Consider the following 18,824-nt stretch of genomic DNA (forward strand, 5'->3'; position numbering starts at 1 on the left):
AGAATGAAGCCTTGTCTTTAGCTTCTGTCCCTCTGCATCTTTGGAAGCTGTGAAAGAAGCTGTCTTTCTTGAAGAAGTGTCTTCAGGCTTCAGAAGTCCTTAGGGCAGAACTAGCCTTGATGCTTACTACCTTCAGGAGTTGGGACCTTTTACTTCACATTTGGTCGCTCAGATTCCTTCTTTTATTGCCATTATAAACAGTGCATTTTAATGTCTTTAAAATATTTTTTTTCAATTTGAAAATAGATTTTAATTTAAAATAAATAATTTCCATATAACCTTTACCCAAGTTCCCCAGGTTAACATCTTATGTAACCTTTGTCCAATTATTGAAATGAAGACATTACTACTGATAAATGCTATTATTCAAATTTAGTGAATTGTCCAACTAATATCCCTTTTCTGGTTCAAGATCTAGTCATCCAGGATTATACACTGCATTTATTGTCACACTTCCCTAGGGTCCTTTAACCTGAGATGTTGATGGTTCTTGAAATGTTCTGGCCGGTTATTTGGTAAAGTCCCTTAACTTGGGTTTGATTCAACAATGCATTCTTTATTTATTATTTAATGCATTCTTTAAAATCTTTTCAAAAAAATATCTTTTCATATTTTATCTAGCATGTCCGTTATTACAGTTGGCAGAGTTGAGGTTTCTAGAAATGGGAGTTTTTTGTTTTTTTTTTAAACATTTATTTGAGAGAGACCAAGTAAGCACAAGTGGGGAGGAGAGGGAGAAGCAAGCTCCCCACCAAGCAGGGAACACAATATGGGGCTCAATCACAGGGCCCTGGGATCATGACCTGAGCAGAAGGCAGACGCTTAACCAACTGAGCCACCCAAGTGCATCTAGAAATGAATTCTAATTTGTTTTTAAAATTATTTTCTTAGAAGGACACCTGAGTGGTCCAGTGGTTAAGTGTCTGCCTTTGGCTCAGGTTGTGATCCTGGGGTCTTGGGATCGAGTCCTGTGTTGGGCTCCCCACAGGGAGCCTGCTTCTCCCTCTTCTTCTCTGCCTCTCTGTCTCTCATGAATGAATAAATAAAATCTTTTAAAAATTTTTTCTTAGACTATTTATGTGATTTTTAAAATGCAAACCATGAACATATTAGCAAGTCAGTATTTTAAACAAATACAAAGTTTCTTACTCTGTTCTGTATCGATTCCAAATACCTGTGTACCTCAGTCCTTGACTATTTGCTGGTGTGGTTACTGTCCTACATATTTTGCCATCCTTTCAAATCAGTCTAGTGTCCTAAATGTTTGGCTTGCAGTGAAGCTCTAGGATCTTTCATCCCCTACATACAGGGGCCCCATGAATTTGACCTTGTTTGTATAAGGCTTCAACAAAGTGAGGACACAGAAAAGAAAAATGCTCTTTCAGCTCATTTAAGAGTTTTAAGTCAAAGAACTGCCATCACCATCATTTTAAGATTATATCATTAGATCATTAAAATAGTTTAAGGCCCTGCTTGCTCCAGGGAAATTAGAAGAAAAAGGCATTAGTTCCAACTTTATTAGAGAACCTTAAAAGACAATTATTAATTTAAGGCAGTCATTTAATTCATTTAATAAAATCATTAACCACTTAATGTGTTCTAGTTGTAAATCAGCGTGGTGGTTCTAGGTTTTGTGAGGTCTTTCTATGTCCTTTCTTTGTCAAAGGAGAGTAAGGATGATGGGAGCCACATAGACTTCAGCTCTATAAAGGAGCAGCTTTGTAGTAAGAGGTGACTGAAGCTGCAAGTAGTTCTTAGGGCACTGTGATGCCTGCTAGAGATATACCACCAGAGGTGCAATGCAGCACAGCAGAGTTGTGGTTGTAGAGGACATTGGGCATTATTCAATATTTTAAATAGGAAGTTTTTTCAATGTTTAGCTTTATTTTGTAGCACCATGTTGGTCATACATGTTGTCTCTTCAGTACCTATCCTTGATTAGGAAAGCAAATCCCCATTATGTTGCTGTGGAAGATAACTCTCCTCTTGAGGACTCTCCACACTTCAGTCAAATAGAACCTTCATGGCTGGTTTCCCTGAATGTTTTAATGTTTGATTATGGTTTTTTTTTTTTTTCTTAGTTCTTAATGCTGAAAATCAGAAAGGAGACATAATAAATTTACTTGCTCAGCGTGAAAAGAGGAATCACACACTCTGAATGAACTGGGATCATATACTGGTCAGGATCGAACAGAGATCACTACAAAAAATTTACGAAGGGTTGAATACTGTGAAATGTACTAAGTAAAATATACACCTTAAAGATTATTGTGGAGTTTTAATATGTACTGTATGTAGGAAAATGATTATCTTGTAGATGGTTTTTTTGGGGGTATTTTCAAAGTGTTTATGCTAAGGTGTCAAAATTTGTCAGCTAATAGGTATGAGATCAACACCGAAAATAGAACCCAAGTTTCTCCTTCAAATATGGTGACAGTGGCGCTTTTTAAGAAATTCTGGAATGTAACTTTAAAAAAAAAAAAAAAAAAAAGCCTGTAGGAAGAGGCTGCCTTCAAGACACCAAGAGACCCACCACACCTGAGAACTCTTCTCTGGTTCCTTTGGTGTCCCTCTTCACGTGCTGAGTGCCCGGTCCCAGCCCGATATTCTGTTCTCCAAAGTCAGTGCCGAAAGATTTACTAGCTTATGCTCTCAGTTCTGGTTTGGACAGTCAGTGGCCTGGAGCACAAAACTGTTAATACAGACATCACTAATAACAGTTTTAAACAAGTCTATATACAGAGGCATTTTTTGTATTTTAAACTACTTGTATAACCTTTGTCATTAATGTACAGAAATGCTTCTAAGTGACTTGTAATTTGAACATTTGTGACATTTTTACTTTGCTTGGTATGTATGGGCAAAGCAAAATATTCTGCAGTAAGACCATTTACCAAGAAGACACATGAGTAGATTAGACTTTTTACACAACCGGGGCCAAAGCAGAGCTGATCCTGGGGCCCATAGCAGAGCAGGGAGGGAAATAACAGCACTGTGGGGGCATGTTTGCTGTGGACAGAATGCCCACTTCACCATTACAGGAAGAGGAGAGAAAGATGATATTAAGGGGTATAGACAGTGTTAAATGGGGAAAGTTTAGAAAAGCAACAGTTTTCACATAGTCTGTACATTTGGCTTGTGATGACTATCAAAAGTGATTTAAAAATCAAAAGTTAATCTGAAAAAGACTAATCACAATTCACATTGATTTGCTTCAGTATTTCCAGTAAACTCTTGCCACTTACCAGTGACAGGCAAAGTCACAGTAGTGACTCTTAGGCCTTCTTCAGGGTAAGTGGGTGGTGATGCTTATTAAATACAAGTCTCGGGATTTGAGATGCAGGGGCCTCACATCACCTAGTATAACCCTTCACCTTTAGAGAGGAAATGGGGGCCCAGAGAAGTTAGAGCTACACAGGCCAGACACCTGGCAAGCCTTACCTGGTCTGGACTCATGGTGCCCCTGTCTGGCACTAAAGGCAAGACCTGGTTTGCATTCAGGTTAAGATCTCCAATGTGAATGTTCCTCACGTAGGTTATCTTTTTACTTAATTACTAAGATTAAACTTTTCCACCTGGAAAAGACAACTAAAGAAGGGTGTTAAAAATAGCTTTGTGAGATTTTTATATGTCTTTGTCCGACTTCCCTTTGTGTCTTAGCCTTAAGGGTTGATAGTCTCTCTTGCTTTTTCAATAAAGTGTCCATTCATTTCATGTTTAATCAGTGTGCATAGAGTTCTGAAAAACATGTTTAACTGCTTTATTTTCCCCTTTACTGCCTTATTGGATCCCTGAAGAATCAGCTTGTAATTGTGGATTAAGAATGGTGGTTTTGGGGGGGGAAAAAAAAAGGTGGTTTGCCTTAAGCCTTTTGTGGACTGATGGGATGTCATTGTAAATAATAACCACCTTTTTTCCATCTTTATGTACAGAGGCACCAGAGGCCATTTGTTCAGGAGGTGTGTACTGTGTGTGATTTCTCCAGTCATGCTTTTTTACCACTGGCTTTCCTTGGTATCACATAGTCTCTTATTCATTCCAAGGCAACAATTTATACAGGTGTCAGTTTTTGTTTTTTTTTTTTTTTTTAAAGCAAAACAAAAACCTGTGTAATACGTAAGTAGATAGCAAACCCCCCACTTTGGTCTTTTGGTTTCATCCAGAATTAATCAGCAGCTATTCCAATCTTTAATAGGTGGAACTATTTATTTCACACCTTCCTTGGGACTCTCCAAGGAAGAGAGTGTGGAGACAGGAGTGTGATAATTCAGATTCCCTGCACAAGACTCAGATTTCTTGAGTAATGTAAGCACTGCACATACTTCATGTATTTCTGTGTGATGAAATTTGAGAAATAAACCAATACCTGTTAAGTCAGTGTGTGGTCATTAAATAACTAGATCGGTAACTGTCATGATTGTTTTAATTGGTAAGTAACTGGTTTTCCATTCTTAGTGGAACCTGGAGTAGTAGAAGACACGTGTGAATTCAGGGTCCTTTAAGGTCCAAGGGGATTGGTCTACTCCCACTAAGAGATTATTAATTATAAATAATTGGTAGTTAATAGGATACTCTACAACTTCTAATCCTTGTCTCTGAATTTTCCAAAAAATACAAAAAGATTCCATTAAACGTAGGCGATGTTTTTTTCCCCCGTATCATTAGCTTAGACTTTGAAAATGTCTTATTAGTGTCAGAGCTGGAGAAATAGCTTGTGTATTTAAATGTTTATGTGTGTACTATTTCTCCACACAGAGAGCAATACTTTCTTAAAGTGTACAAAACACTGTCCCTTAAAAACTGCCTTATAAAATTCTGATGATGCATACATTGAAGAATTACTCAAAGTTGCTATCATCACATGCACTTTTTTAAAAGCTAAAATAAAATGCTTCCAGCCTTGTTGGTGTGCCTATGAAACACATCTTTGGGAAAGTTAAAGGACTTGAAGTATTATCTTCTTTAAATTATGCATAAACTTCACATGAGTTTTATAAACCAAGGCCCTAACCAATTGAGACAAATGCTTATTTTCTATCCTTAGTCCTTAGAATAAAATGATACAATATAACACAAAATAAAACTCCACAGCAGCATGAGACAGGAATTAGAATAAGCAGCAAAGGATAGGGTAGGGCCTCTGGCACCGGGCACTTAAATCCAACTGTACCTTTAAGTCTGTTTTCGAAGCTAGCAGATACTGGAAAGAACCCCAGTGAAAACATTTCAAGGGTTAAATTGAGTATGTAGTAGTAAACAAAAAGGAGTATGCCATATTGAAACCTTACCCTAAAAATTAATTTACACATTCTTACCTCTTAAATAATGTCAGTAGCAAACATTATGCATAATGTTTTAAAAGTGCCAAAAGGAACAGTTAAAGGATGTTAAAAAAAAAAAATACTTCTATATCCTTATAGGTATATAATTTAAGACATCATGACACAAAATCACAATCCCCATGTAATTTAGTCTCCCTAGGTAGGTTAGAGGTTCCCCCACCCTGCATATTTCCCTTTTAAATGTATTCTGCCAAAACCCCATTCACATGTTTGATCAATCCCTTGTTTTGAAACTTCTTTTGAATATTGTTTGAACTAGTCAAGAGTAAACACCTTCAATTCCTAACATGCATCAACAAAGTGCTGTTGTTTTTCATTTCCAGTAGTGCATTTTTTTTTGTCAAGAAATTTATTAACCTTTACAAACACTATTTTCACTCATTCATTAAAAAATGATTTATGATTAAATCTGTAATAAAACCATGTAACGTTCATCACCGCATTCAGTAAGCCCCGTTTCATCCATGGAACATAAACCACTTTAAAACAGCAGTTTTCATTCACATCGTATAAGGCTGTCAAATTAAAAGTATTTCTTATAATAGGCTGTTATCCAAGAAATCCATTTCACTTCATGTTATGTGCTGAGATTGACGGATGGATCCCCTTAGAATCTGAAGGTATATTCTGCCCCTTGGTGGTCCCCATTCAGTGTCTCTCAAACAAGTTTCACAACAGGAAAGTATTTGTGAGCAGAGAAATCAAATTCAGGAGGAACCTGTAAAGAAAGACAGGAAGAAAATGAATGTATTTACCAATATTGACAGCTCAGTATTTTAGAGTTTCTCACAATTTTAGAGGTAAAGCAGCAGGAAGAGAGGAAAACCTGGTTCAATGACAAAGAAGTCAAGGTACTAACTAACCTGGAGGGAAAACGATCTGCTTATCTCTGAGTTTAAGAAAAAACAGTTAACAAAGGCAAATAGACTTAAAAGATAGGGAAGGGTCATGAGTCAGCACACTTTTTAGTTCCTGGGTCACAAACAGTACTAAGCAAAGAAAATGATCTAGTAAAGCAAAGCAGAAGATAAGGAAGGCAGATAACAAGCAGCAACGGGAGTCAACAGAGGTACACACAGCGCAAATGTTCAGCAGTGCACATGTAGACCTAATAGCACTGCCGATACACCAGCCAGGTAAGCTTAAAGAATTTACCATCCCTTGAGCCATTAAACAGTCTTTAATTACTGAAGCATTCACTTTTCTACAGGCAGATAACTTTTTAATATCTCTCCCATAATAAATTTGTTTTCACACATTCTGTTTTACTTCAAGTCATTCACAGTAATTTATACAATGGAGGGAGGGGAATGGAAGGGCAGACTTCAGATATTTTAAGTCAATAAAATCTCTAAGTTTCAAAGCAAAATGGCAAGCTCTAGTTATTTCCTGCCACTGAGCCTCTTTTAAAGGGATGATTTTTGAAAGTTTTACCTTTTTGTAATATTTATGCATCTTATTTTTTTAAAAAGTTCTGCAATAACTTAACACCCAATTATTTTCCCCACAATGCACTTACCTTAGATTCCTTTTTGTGTCCTCCTGCTAATAACTTCATGACCACAAAGTTGGGTTTGGCAACCTTTAAAATTCTATTCACCTAAACAATGAGCAACATTAAGCTATCAAAACAAAATTCAGAGTCAAAATATCTTTATATTATTGATAGTTATAGGAACTTTGCACAAGGTAAATGTTGATATTTTATTAAATAAAATAAAGGCAATGTAATAACAGGAACAGATATACTTTTTCGTTACCACAGAGCTCTATTTCAGTTCAGCTGTGCTGCCCTGGAGGGGCCCCTGGGTCATCAGGTTGCAGAGGTAGCAGCGGAGCACTTGGGGCACAGACTATGTAGCTGGAGTGTTTGCAAACCCCACCTCTGCCAGGCACTAGCTTTCATAGCTAGGGGCAAGTTCTTCAGCCTCTCTGTTTCTCAGTTTCTTCATCTCTAAGCATGGGACAATGATTTGACTACCTGCCCCCTGCCATAGACCTTCTGGGAGGATTACTATATGAGCTACATACTATACTACAAGCTGAGAACCACACCTGGCAGACAAGAAGTGTCCTGTGTTTACTGTCACTCCTGACTACCCCCAAGCCTGAAAGGTTTCACATGAACACATGAACAGCAGAGGACTGGAATGCTACATTCCTCCCAAGAGGGAGTGATGTGCAACTTGAAGAAAGAAGTTCCCATTGCTCCTTGTTGCTAGCTGACCTCTCTGTAGAAACACCTCATCACAAGTTTGGAACGGCTTCTCCTCAGCCCCAGATAACACATCCACCCATCCAGACAACAGCTCCATCTGGGCCTCCCAACCAGCATGTCCCAACCTGAGCTCCTGACATCTCAGCCCTGTCTCCCACCTGTTCCTGCTCCACCTGCCCTTCCACTGGCTCTATCCACCTGGGGGCTCAGGTCCAAACCCTGAAGTCCTCCTTGACTCCTCTTCCTCACTCATATCCAGTCCATCTTGCTTTGGATCACCTCCACGGTCCACACCATCTCTCACCAGATACTGCTGTGGCCCCTACTGGCTCCCCAGCTCCCACCTTTGCTCCTACCACAGTCTGTTTTCAGCACAGGGGAGCCAGAGTGAACCTTTAAAACAAAAATCCAATCTCGTCACTCTGCTCAAAACTTTCCAACAGCTCACCCCTTGCTCATCCCACTCCAGCCACACCAGTCCACGGCCTTGGGGCCTTCACATGTGCAGATCCCTCTGCCCACTGGACTCCATCCCCAGTGGCCATGTGACTTGCTTTTTCACCTTCTCAGGAGATTTGCTCACAGGTCACTTTAATTTAAAAATGCATAATCCTTCCTACCTCCCTACTCATAGTGTTTGCTAATCCCAACCCCAGCTTAATTTTTCTTTGTAGTCCTTATGATCTTCTAATATACTACATAATTTATTTACTGTCTGCAACATACGACCTTCCACTGCCATCAGGAGGGCCAAGATTGGTCTAGTGTTTTGCACTAATTTTTCCCACAAGGCTGGGGACATAGTAGGCACTCAACAAATATTTACTGAGTAAACGAATTAAGGTACTTTCCTCTAATTTTTACATTCCTTGTATTTTTTTAATTACATGATTAAATAGGACAAAAGTCATCTCCTATCCCTGTTTCCCAAGGCACCAGCTCCCCTCCCAAGAAGCAAACAGTATTATCGATTCTCACACAATTCCTACATCTCTTTCTGGAGATGTACTCCTGTAATATCTCTGCACACATACAGACTTCCTGGGCCCCTTTTAATTGAAATGGCAGCACAGTTTTGTACTCTGCTCTTTAAACCTCTTATATTCTGAAGAACATTCCATTACAGTATATAATGACCTTCTGTATCCTTTTCAAGACCTCAAGTATTACAGTATATGGTATATCATCATTCATTTGACAGTCTCTGTTGAGGGACAGTGAAGTTTCCTTACTTTTTTGCTAGGAGAATCCTGCTGCAATGATGACTCCTGTGTATTAGCCACTTGCTTGCCTCACTGCCCACACATGCACATATATGTGTTACATAAATCCCAAACAGCAGAACTGCTTGGTCTATTTTAACAGGTAACTGCTATTAACTTCCCTTTCACAGGAATTGTATGAAGATATACCCCCTAAACAGTCAGTGTTACAGGCAAAGCATTCTCATTTGCAGAATACATGCATGTAAATATAATTAGGCATACAGCAAAAAGAGACTGCAATTTAGTATTCTGTAGATTCAAAGATCTGTAGAATAATATCTCAAAATAAAGTCTTTGAACAGTAGGCTCTATTTTAAATGGTCAGGTGGAATAAGGTTTTTACTTCCTGTGATAACTGACCAGATCATTTTTCGTATTTTTAAGATTCAGCATAATAAAACTATATGTTAAAATAAAAAAATATTTTAAGTGCTACCATTTTTGAACTATGGATCACTCTGGATCCTATTTCTGTTCTTCCTACTCACTTTATGGTTCTATGACTTAATTTCTCTTTGCACTGATTTCTAAATTTACAGAGAAGCTATTTGCTTTCATCGGAAAATTTTAAGTCTTATGGTTGGGTTAGCAAAGCCACTTAAAATCCTTGCCAGAAACATGACAGGCTTCACTATTAGTACTGTAAGGTTCATTTTTATAAACTGTCATTCAGTACTAAGATACGTATTTCCTGCCAAGCTTTTCCTTTAAAATTATTGTGACTATAGTCTTACCTCATGGTCTGGGTTTGGGATATTTTCCAGGATCATTTTTGCCTGTTGAAAGTGCTTACTAGCTGCCACATACAGTTCTGGAGACTGAGGAGGAGGGCTGTATTTATTGAGGTCAGACATTTCCTAAAAGGGGAGAAATACAATATTATCCAAAACATGTTTCATATGAAAAACTCTAAAATGCCTTTTGTAATTAAAGAATTCTGCCCTAACTCATGATTCATATATATAGACAACATATAGACACTAAAGCAAACACCCAGCATAGGTCCCTATTTTTCCCCTATGTAAATATTCAATTCCCAACCTTTGTATGTTACCTCTTGTTATCCTCATACTTTTAAAATAACTCAATGTGATGAGTATATCCAAAAAGAGCCAAATAATTTTCATACTAATTAAAACTGATCTTTTATCATCTTGTCACTGGTCCAGTAATAGTCTGATTTGGCTATTTTAATGAAACAGCTAGGTACAAACAGCGTATCTCTAAGAAAGTCTAAGACTGAATAAGTATTCTGCAGTTGTTTTCATGAGCAGAGTCACCTTGAACTGCAGATAGTGCACTGGGGGTGGGGTCATTACACTGTTGAATGGAGCAAATCTGTGCTCATATCGAACTTGTTCACTATCCAGCTCAAACTTGGGTTTTCGTACTTTGCCATCCATGTCAAATGCTACCATGGTCTAAAGGAAAAAAAAATGAAAGAAGAGATGGTATCAATATGAAAAAATGAACTTCTCATTAATACAGGACAGAAAATAAGAAACATATATTTACATGGACTTAAAATTTTAAGGTTCAGAAATCAGAAATAGGAAGAGAAAAACTGGCTTACTATTCATTTTTCTGTTACGTGCCATATTCATATAAAAAATTTTCAAGTTCCAGTGTTTAATATATTAGTTTTCCCCAGTGAAATTATACCACATGCATATTATTCTGACTCATGCTCTTACAATAGCTTTGAGACCTTCAAGTAAAAGCTTCTAAAGAAAATAGTCATATATAGTAAGAAAAGCATAGATCCTGTTTCTCAAACAGAAGTCCATGTTGTTTTATATATTTTAATATAGGTTGTCTCACATAATTTCTTGAATTGCCAGGTACAACTGAAGAGTTAGCACTTGCTACCTCCTGAAAATGTCCGCTTTTGCTTCAGCCAATCATTGTGGAGCTTATCCCTTTTCTAATATGCTCCTAAAGAAATACAAACCCCATCTCTTCCAAGAAACCTTTTCTGATCATGAATCAGAAATAAACTCTGCTTTCTCTTATTATGTCACACAGGTCACCTGACCCATCATTACCTAAACACTCGAAACCAGGATAACATCTCATTAGACTCGGTATCCTTAAATGTACTCAGTTGAAGATATCTGACACATGGCATGGGTGTTAAATCAACATTTATCTACAAATACTTGCTAAACAAATTAATGAAGAGTAGACTTGGAAGAAAGGTAATTCTTAAACAGATGGTTAGTAAACACAAAAGTGAAATTAGAATTTGGGAAGCACAGAAAAGAGTCCATTTTAATTAAACTATATAACAGCAATGTAGTTAAAAAGCAAAAAGAACTTCATTTGTGACAACTTACTTTAAACATTCCAGCACACATGTTCTGATATGCCTGGCTCATTGTGATCTCTCGGCTCAATGGGCGAACTGTAATTAAAAAGAAAATCACCCATACCCTTTTCTACCTCCTCTTGTATTACTGCAGGAGAAAACCTAATTAAAAAAAAAAAATCTTCCATCTTTACTAAAATTAAAAATTCAAAGTTATTCCTACAGTTTAAATTTTAAGGCCCAAATTTAAAATAATATAAGTGAAATGAAAAGTTTTTTAAAAAGCTATGTCCACTAAATAATACCATAAAATTCTAGTATGAAGTAATTTTAACTTCTTTTGAATTCACCATAGAGATTTAATTTCTGAAATAGGATACCCATCAATATAGTCATTTAAAAACCCACTCAAACTGTTGAAATCCTAATGAAATACAAAGTAATATTTTGTAACCTTTGTACCAATATCCATACCCTTCCACTAGTGAAACATTTCTTTCTCCTCTCAGCCTTGGGTGTTGCACCCAGGCCTCTGTGATCATCTCTCTGTGCCATTATAGTGGTCAGCCTTCTGTCAAAACATCAAGGGTCTCCTGCTGCCTTGTCCTTAATTTACCCTGCTCACACACTCCAGGTGGCTGCTACTTCTTGTCCTAAGGTCCTCTAACACAGAGAATAGCATAGAAATAAAAGCCAGGGAAGGCACCAGAGGCTGGCGTCACGAACACTGGGACTCAGTTTCTCCCTTATATTTTCTGAAGAAAAGATGGGCAAGAACTGAGATGTAATGACTGATTCACCTATAAGGCATAGGTAGCTCTCCATCTATTTGTACAAATTTTTTTTTAAATTTTTATTTATTTTGAGAGAGAGAGAACATATGAAACGGGCAGAGGGAGAGGGAGAAGCAGACTTCCCTGAGCAGGGAGCCCAACATGGGGCTCAATCCCAGGACCCTGGGATCATGACCTGAGCCCTCAGGTGTAAAAGATACACCTGAGGATAAATATCAGTCCTTTTCGTTGCAGCAAAACAAAAGCTCCACACGGCCTAAATCAAGGACCTGTCCTTAACCTACTGAGCCACATGGCACCCCTATTTGTAGAAATAAAAATATATTCCAATGCTAGTTATTCTTGAATTTAAAAACAATCCACAGTACCTTTCTTCTTTTTCTTTGTTTTTTTACTGCTCCGGCCTTTCTGCTGCTCTTCCATGATCCTTTCCTCTGCCATCTGAGAGCCATCAGCACGACTTAATGTCGACATTAACCACGCGTAAAGGAATTCTGATAGATACCTTCAAGGGTACCAAATATTAAGTTAATGGAAGATGTCTACATGAAATAACTTTATCACCATAGGTACTGGTATTAATAAAGACATATTTTTAATACTGCTTTAAAAGTTAAAAAAAAACCCAGATTATCTAATTAGATAACTGATTAGATCTTACAAGAAACTGGCTTTACAAATGCTTTTCCTTTCTTATAGCCTTATAATGTTGCTGGACAATGCTGGAAAATGCTTAATTTCCTACATGCATTTTACAACTTTTCAAAAGACTTCTTAATTACATTTATATATATAAATCAAATGAATGCCCATTAAACTGTTTTTTTTTCCCCCTTTTTATTTTATCAGGACACACTTCACCTCAGCCTGTTAGTAAGTCAGTATTTTATTCTCCCGTTAACTGCAAAATAAAGCAAATTAATTTAGGAAAAAAAAGTAAAGTTGTAGGCACTATCCCAAAGCATTCTAAAAAATTAAGGACATTTAGGCTTATAATTATTTGAGTTTATTCAGCAAATGAAATGCAAAACAGATTATTCCAGCTGATACTAAATTTTCAGAAGTTTAACCAACATTACATTCTTCTATGCCCAAAGTGGTTCAAATCTAGGATATGAATATATATACTTTATAATATAATCCATAATAAAATTAAGGACCAGTACTATATTAAGCTAAAATCAAAGATTTAGAAGAAATCTTATTATGATCAAGGATGAGCATGTGATGCCTATTTCCAAAATTCTCCCAAAAATTGTAAAGCAGGTTACAATACTAAAATATAAAATAAATAAAATAAAATAAAAAAAATAAAATAAAATATAAAATAAATAAATAATAAAGGAAAATAGTAACTTGCCAAAAGATACACCTGAGGATAAATATCAGTCCTTTTTGTTGCAGCAAAACAAAAGTTCCACACAGCCTAAATCAAAGCTGTACTGGCAAAAAACAAAACAAAAACTCCCAAATGCCTGGAATGGCTTAGGTGCTGTTGTTTTATTTTTTATTTATTTATTTTTAAAGATTTTATGTATTTATTCATGAGACACAGAGAGAGAGGCAGAGACATAGGCAGAGGGAGAAGCAGGCTCCCCGTGGGGACCCTGATGCAGAACTCGATCCCAGGACCGGATCCGAAAGCAGATGCTCAACCACTGAGCCACCCAGGCGTCGCCAAGTGCCGTGTTTTAAAGTGAAACTAAGTACTATACTTCCTGGCAACTAAGGCAAACTGGGAAATGTATTATTATTTCATAAAAAATAGTGCATATAGTTTCAAATGAAGAGAAAAGAATTCCTGACAATGAATTTAAGAAAAGCATTTAGAATATCCTTTTACAGTATACAAGTGAATTTTCCCCCCATCATACTACAAGATCTCAGGGTCTGGATTTTAACTCAATGTGAGGATTTCTACAGGGAATTAATGTTGCTGCCTTCTACCTTCTAAACATCAAAAATAAGGACAGATGAGTGAAGGATATAGTTGGCAGAAGTTAGGCTTTTCTTATCAATTATCAGGCATCTCAGTGAGCTTTTATTAAATGCATTATCAAAAATCAATGCACAATTTTATCTAAGGAGGGTCAGAGTACCAATATTCTAGACCAGTAATTCTCAAACTGTGATCTCTGGACAAGCAGCAACACAAGAACTAGTTTGAAATGCAAGCGATTGGGTCCTATCTCAGACTTATTAAACGAGGAACTCAAGGGACCAAGCCCAGCAAGTGACCAGGATGCACTCTAAAGAATCAGTGTTTTCTACTATTGATTCTTAAAGGGCCACATGCTTTAGGAATGATTATATTCAACAGGCTTATCTTGTTTAAATTCTGAAGCCTAATCAAGAATTTTGATATTGAGAAGCAATTAAAACATGAAAGTAGACCACAGGGGTATTTATAGGCAAAACTAAAATTCTTTCGTTAAATGGAAATGAATCTGCTCAAACATGCAGATACATTTCTAATGGAGTGTTTACGTATCATTTATTTGCTGAATTAAGAGCCCCATTCCTTGTGCCAAAAAGCATATAAAATTTTTATTTTGAGGAATCAAGAGCACAAAAGCTTCCTGTTAGCTGCCTCAAACTTCAGAGAAAGAAACTGAGCATGTTCTCCTACAAAATGTCTGGTTTGACTACTGTGTCTACTGTGAATTAATAACAAAACATATGCCAAACAGCTATCTATTGGTAAGAATTGTTATCTACATAATATTGTAGAGTATATCAAACAATATTATTCTATTACTTAAATTCATGTTCAAATTCAAGTTTCACAGCCAAGAGTTACATATGAGGAGCCCAAGCAGCCATGATAACAAAATCATGTCAGTGTGGAAGAGAATTACTCTCCTTCATAGTGGTGACACCAAGGAATATATAATATCTTAATTTACTGTGTTAAATAATCCAAACAGGAGTTAAAAAGATGAACTATAATATTGAGATCTAATGTACTAAGCTGTTTGTCATGAGCAACTGGTTATTCTTATTTTAATAAATTACCACCATACTTGGCCAGACTAAGAAAAAGATCCAATAGCTCTTAATTTATTTTCTTTCTATGGCAGCTTTCCGATGCCTAAGTATTTCTAAACATCCTCTTACTAGATTTCTTCATTTCATCTTCAAGTGAAAGTGAAGAACTATTGGTTGAGGATGGTGATCTCTTACAATTCCTTCAAAGCTCCTAAAATAAATCCCCAGGGTGGCAGTTTCCACCAGTTATGCCCCCAGTGATAATCTTAGCCACGATTTCTTCTCAGAGGAAAGATCTGGCTCAGATTTTGAACTCTAATTCAGTTAAGTACACTCCATAGCTAGCACCTAGTGTCACTGATTCAGGACCAAATGTATCTTAAGTTTTCTCTCTAGAAACAGACAAAAGCTCTTCAACTAATCCATTTACTTTGCAGCCACTTTCATTAATCTTTAAAAATTCAATGGCTGGAAAAAGCGTATTTGTATGATGTTATGGCACTTAAAGATGTTCAAGACGATCTGGCTCTAGTTTTTAAATAGATATTTTTCAACTGTCCCACAAGTAAAGTTAAAATACATTAAGTGAAAAAGTATTCTGAAATTATATTCTGTTCTAAAGATGCTCTCTCAGATCTTATCTACTCTACCCACTGCTAATTTTAACTCACGTTGTACTCTTACCAATATATGTAGTAGTACTCATGCATGCTGTAGAGTTCCAATTCAAAGCCACTCAGAAGATACTGGATCATAATTCGAAGGTTATGATAAAGGACCCAGGTACCTAAACAGGCCAAATGTTGCCTCTGAGGTTCCTGTTTCAACAGCATAGTGTGAAGGGCTGCATCAACCTTCTCTGCCTATTAGAATAAAATGTCATAACATTGACATTTTTTTCAAGGTAATGAGAGAATTTAAAAAAAAAAAAAACAGCTGAAAATAGCATTTAAGCAGAAAATGTAAAGCTTGTCACCTAAAGAAGTCATACTTTCAAAACATTTTTGGTTAGGTTTAAAGTTCTCATTTCATGATGGGTAACGTTTATGTAACACTCCTTAAACTAAAAAGACATTTTATAAAACAAAAATACAAAATATTGACTTCAGGTCTTTAGTTATGTTATCAATACTGCTGCTTACAAATTAAGATTTTTATTAGAATGTGAACTTGCTGTAAAACTATAGCTCTGCCCATATTTTATAATTCATTTTGATTATCAAAGACATAATTTATTTCTGTTTGGATTATTGTTCTCTTTTTGTAAACTCTTTCTTTGATAAGTGAAACTATTAAAGTTAAAAATAAATTCATCACACTGAAAAATTAGTCAAAATATCATCTAAAGAATTGTTTTAAAAAATCTGATCAAGATATAAGAATATCTTAATTTTTAGAAGGGAAGGAAACTTATTGGCTCTTACCTCATCCTGCAAGGTAGCAAATTCCTCAAGAATATGCCCAAGCTTATCTCTCTGTCGAGCCCTATTATGTCCATGGATCTGAATAAGACTACAGAAGGGCTGCAATACACATACAATTTGTTAACAGTCAGTGTAAAATTACTTGACACTAAAGAATATTAACATTCCAAGTTTTCAAAATCTAGTTTAAGGGGGAAAAATATTGTGGATGTAAGAATAAGGACTATGCATATTTCTTACATAGGTATTTCTTTTAAAGGAAACTCAACATGAGAATTTATCAGTAGCCAAAAGAAAGTGGCTGTTACATATGAAACTTGTTTTCAAATGGCAAAAATATCTTACTTCAATCTTTAGATATTCCCACAATTTCAAGAGAATAGTTTCTTTTCTGCTTATCTCAAGCTATTAGCCAATGTTCAAAGGTGACACTTCTATGCCGCTTACATTCACCAGAATAATTACAAGGCTTAAATAACAGCTAATACGATTGACCCATGAATAACACAAGGGATAGAGGTACCTATACCCCAAATAGTCAAAACTTCATGTATAACTTTTCATTCTCCAAAAACTATTAATAGCCTATTGCTGACTGGAAGCCTTACTGATAATATACATAATTAACTCCTATTTTGTATGTTGTATGTTTTATATACTTACAATAAATAAAATAGAGAAAAGAAAATATTAAGAAAATGTTAAGAAAGAGAAAATACATTTATAGTACAGCATTATATCTAAGAAAAACTGTGTATAAGTGGACCTATACAGTTTAAACATCATTCTTTAGAAACTGCAAGGTTTCTATTCAACATCATAAAATATTGTAATACTTCATTAATCAGACAATACACAATGAATGGTAGGATGCTCTGATTTAAGAAATATGAATTAGAAGAATAATTTTAAATTTACAGTTTGACAGATATTATCTCACTTGATCAATACCCTCTAAGAAGTAACGGTGCAGTATTAACACCTCATTTTTCAAAGACTGAGAAGTTTATAGAAACTATAAGTGATCTGCCTGACAATCATAAAATATTAATGATAAATTTGGAATCTGGCCCTTTAGTTCTCCTCCTTTCACCATCCCAAGCTGCCTTCATATATATCTACATCTATATCTCCACATTTCCAATATATATATATTTCCTATATATATATAAAATATGTATTTATTTAGTAACTGGAATTAGGCCCCCAAACTGACTGCTTCAGTTCTCTAAGAGAAATGTTTATATAATTAAATAAGAATGATTTATGATTAATTTAATTCACTACAAGATTTGTACTTTTTCCTAATTACCTGAGATTTGAAAAAAAAATTGTGATCTCTTTGACATTAACAATTTTAATTTTACTATAATTCTATTCATTAAAGTCGTACAAAGATAAGGTATCTGGGAATGTTAAGTTTTTTATTTATTCAATGAAAATAAGTAAGAAATGTTAGATGGAAAAAGAAAAAAACAAATTAATGCTACGGAAGGAATTACACCCCATAAATTTTAAAGTATCCATCACAATGATCCAAACTGTATTTCTTACCCGAACACAGTGAGTAACAAAGGAGTCAATACAGTCCTTAGCCTGGTGATTATTATATAGGCAGCACCTGTAAGATAATACTCATTAAAATCAAACTATTTGGACTACAAAAAGCAGCAGTGATTACCACAGGTACTACGTATAGACAAGGTGGGAAAAAGAAAATGGAAATCAAATACATTACTGAATTAAAAACTAGCATTAGATTAAGAAACATTTCACTATTACACTATTAGTTACACAAATGTATAAGATTTCCAATTTTTCAGTTCTATATTTGGAACTGAAGAGTTGCATCCAAGATCAAATTAACAAGAGAAAAATACTCCAAAGTGCCACTTTTTCATGACCCTACTACAATGTTACTTATTTTTCTACAACTGACACCCTCATGGACTGTGCTCATAATAGTCACTACAAAGAAAATACTATACAGAATCATTCTATTTTTTTCCAAGATGTATCCACATTTCCAACCACTGGCCAAAATGATCCCCTTTACATTTCTGGTACCTCATCTTCTATCCTTATGAAGTGGTTCCTGTGGTGTTCCTTATCTCAGTTAATAACATCATTTCTTGACTGAAGCCCTCTTTGAGCAGTCTGGGAGGATGTGCTTACCCCTGGAGGAACTACAGGGGCTGAAGAAATGGAAGATTGTTTTTATCTATCCCTGACATGTAAGGTCTGTAGGCCTTTGCAGCTAAGATGGGAAAAAGCAAAGACTTTCCCCTGGAGCACTGACAGAGGCAGACAACTTGCTACTCCTCAGTGTTTGCCATAACTGAACAATCTGACCAGAGCCTCAAAAATAAAGAGAGCCATAATCATGCAACATAAAATGACAGTGCACACAGCATCCAGGAGAAAGAAAGAGCAGAACACCTGGAACAGATGGTGGCAAAAGAGAAGTGCTGGAAGGTCTATTATA

At 35.9% G+C, this 18,824-nt stretch overlaps 2 protein-coding genes across 15 annotated transcripts in view; one reads left to right on the top strand and one right to left on the bottom strand.

The window, feature by feature from the left end:
- Nucleotides 1-18,824, top strand: part of GOLM1 (golgi membrane protein 1) — a 69,149-nt gene that overhangs the window by 48,766 nt on the left and 1,559 nt on the right. For 6 of the 7 annotated variants that reach the window (XM_077904882.1, XM_077904884.1, XM_077904891.1 and 3 more), the window contains one exon: nucleotides 2,082-4,373. The exons of the other annotated variant lie outside the window; for it this stretch is intronic. In XM_077904882.1, coding sequence (XP_077761008.1) covers nucleotides 2,082-2,158 — 77 coding nt within the window. In that variant the 3' untranslated portion in view covers nucleotides 2,159-4,373. Of the gene's footprint in view, nucleotides 1-2,081; nucleotides 4,374-18,824 lie in introns of those variants that run through there. 7 annotated transcript variants of the gene reach the window in all.
- Nucleotides 4,067-18,824, bottom strand: part of NAA35 (N-alpha-acetyltransferase 35, NatC auxiliary subunit) — a 108,038-nt gene continuing 93,280 nt past the window's right edge. For 7 of the 8 annotated variants that reach the window (XM_077904834.1, XM_077904795.1, XM_077904814.1 and 4 more), the window contains 9 exons: nucleotides 17,894-17,960; nucleotides 16,340-16,438; nucleotides 15,600-15,778; nucleotides 12,296-12,432; nucleotides 11,162-11,229; nucleotides 10,106-10,246; nucleotides 9,560-9,682; nucleotides 6,862-6,942; nucleotides 4,067-6,060 (listed from right to left, as the gene is read on the bottom strand). In XM_077904834.1, the coding sequence (XP_077760960.1) occupies nucleotides 6,001-6,060; nucleotides 6,862-6,942; nucleotides 9,560-9,682; nucleotides 10,106-10,246; nucleotides 11,162-11,229; nucleotides 12,296-12,432; nucleotides 15,600-15,778; nucleotides 16,340-16,438; nucleotides 17,894-17,960 (955 nt within the window). In that variant the 3' untranslated portion in view covers nucleotides 4,067-6,000. Of the gene's footprint in view, nucleotides 6,061-6,861; nucleotides 6,943-7,113; nucleotides 7,954-9,559; nucleotides 9,683-10,105; nucleotides 10,247-11,161; nucleotides 11,230-12,295; nucleotides 12,433-15,599; nucleotides 15,779-16,339; nucleotides 16,439-17,893; nucleotides 17,961-18,824 lie in introns of those variants that run through there. The other variant, XM_077904806.1, reaches the window with a different exon arrangement.

Source organism: Canis aureus, chromosome 1, assembly GCF_053574225.1.
Source record: "Canis aureus isolate CA01 chromosome 1, VMU_Caureus_v.1.0, whole genome shotgun sequence".
In the NCBI taxonomy this organism is placed as follows: Eukaryota; Metazoa; Chordata; class Mammalia; order Carnivora; family Canidae; genus Canis; species Canis aureus.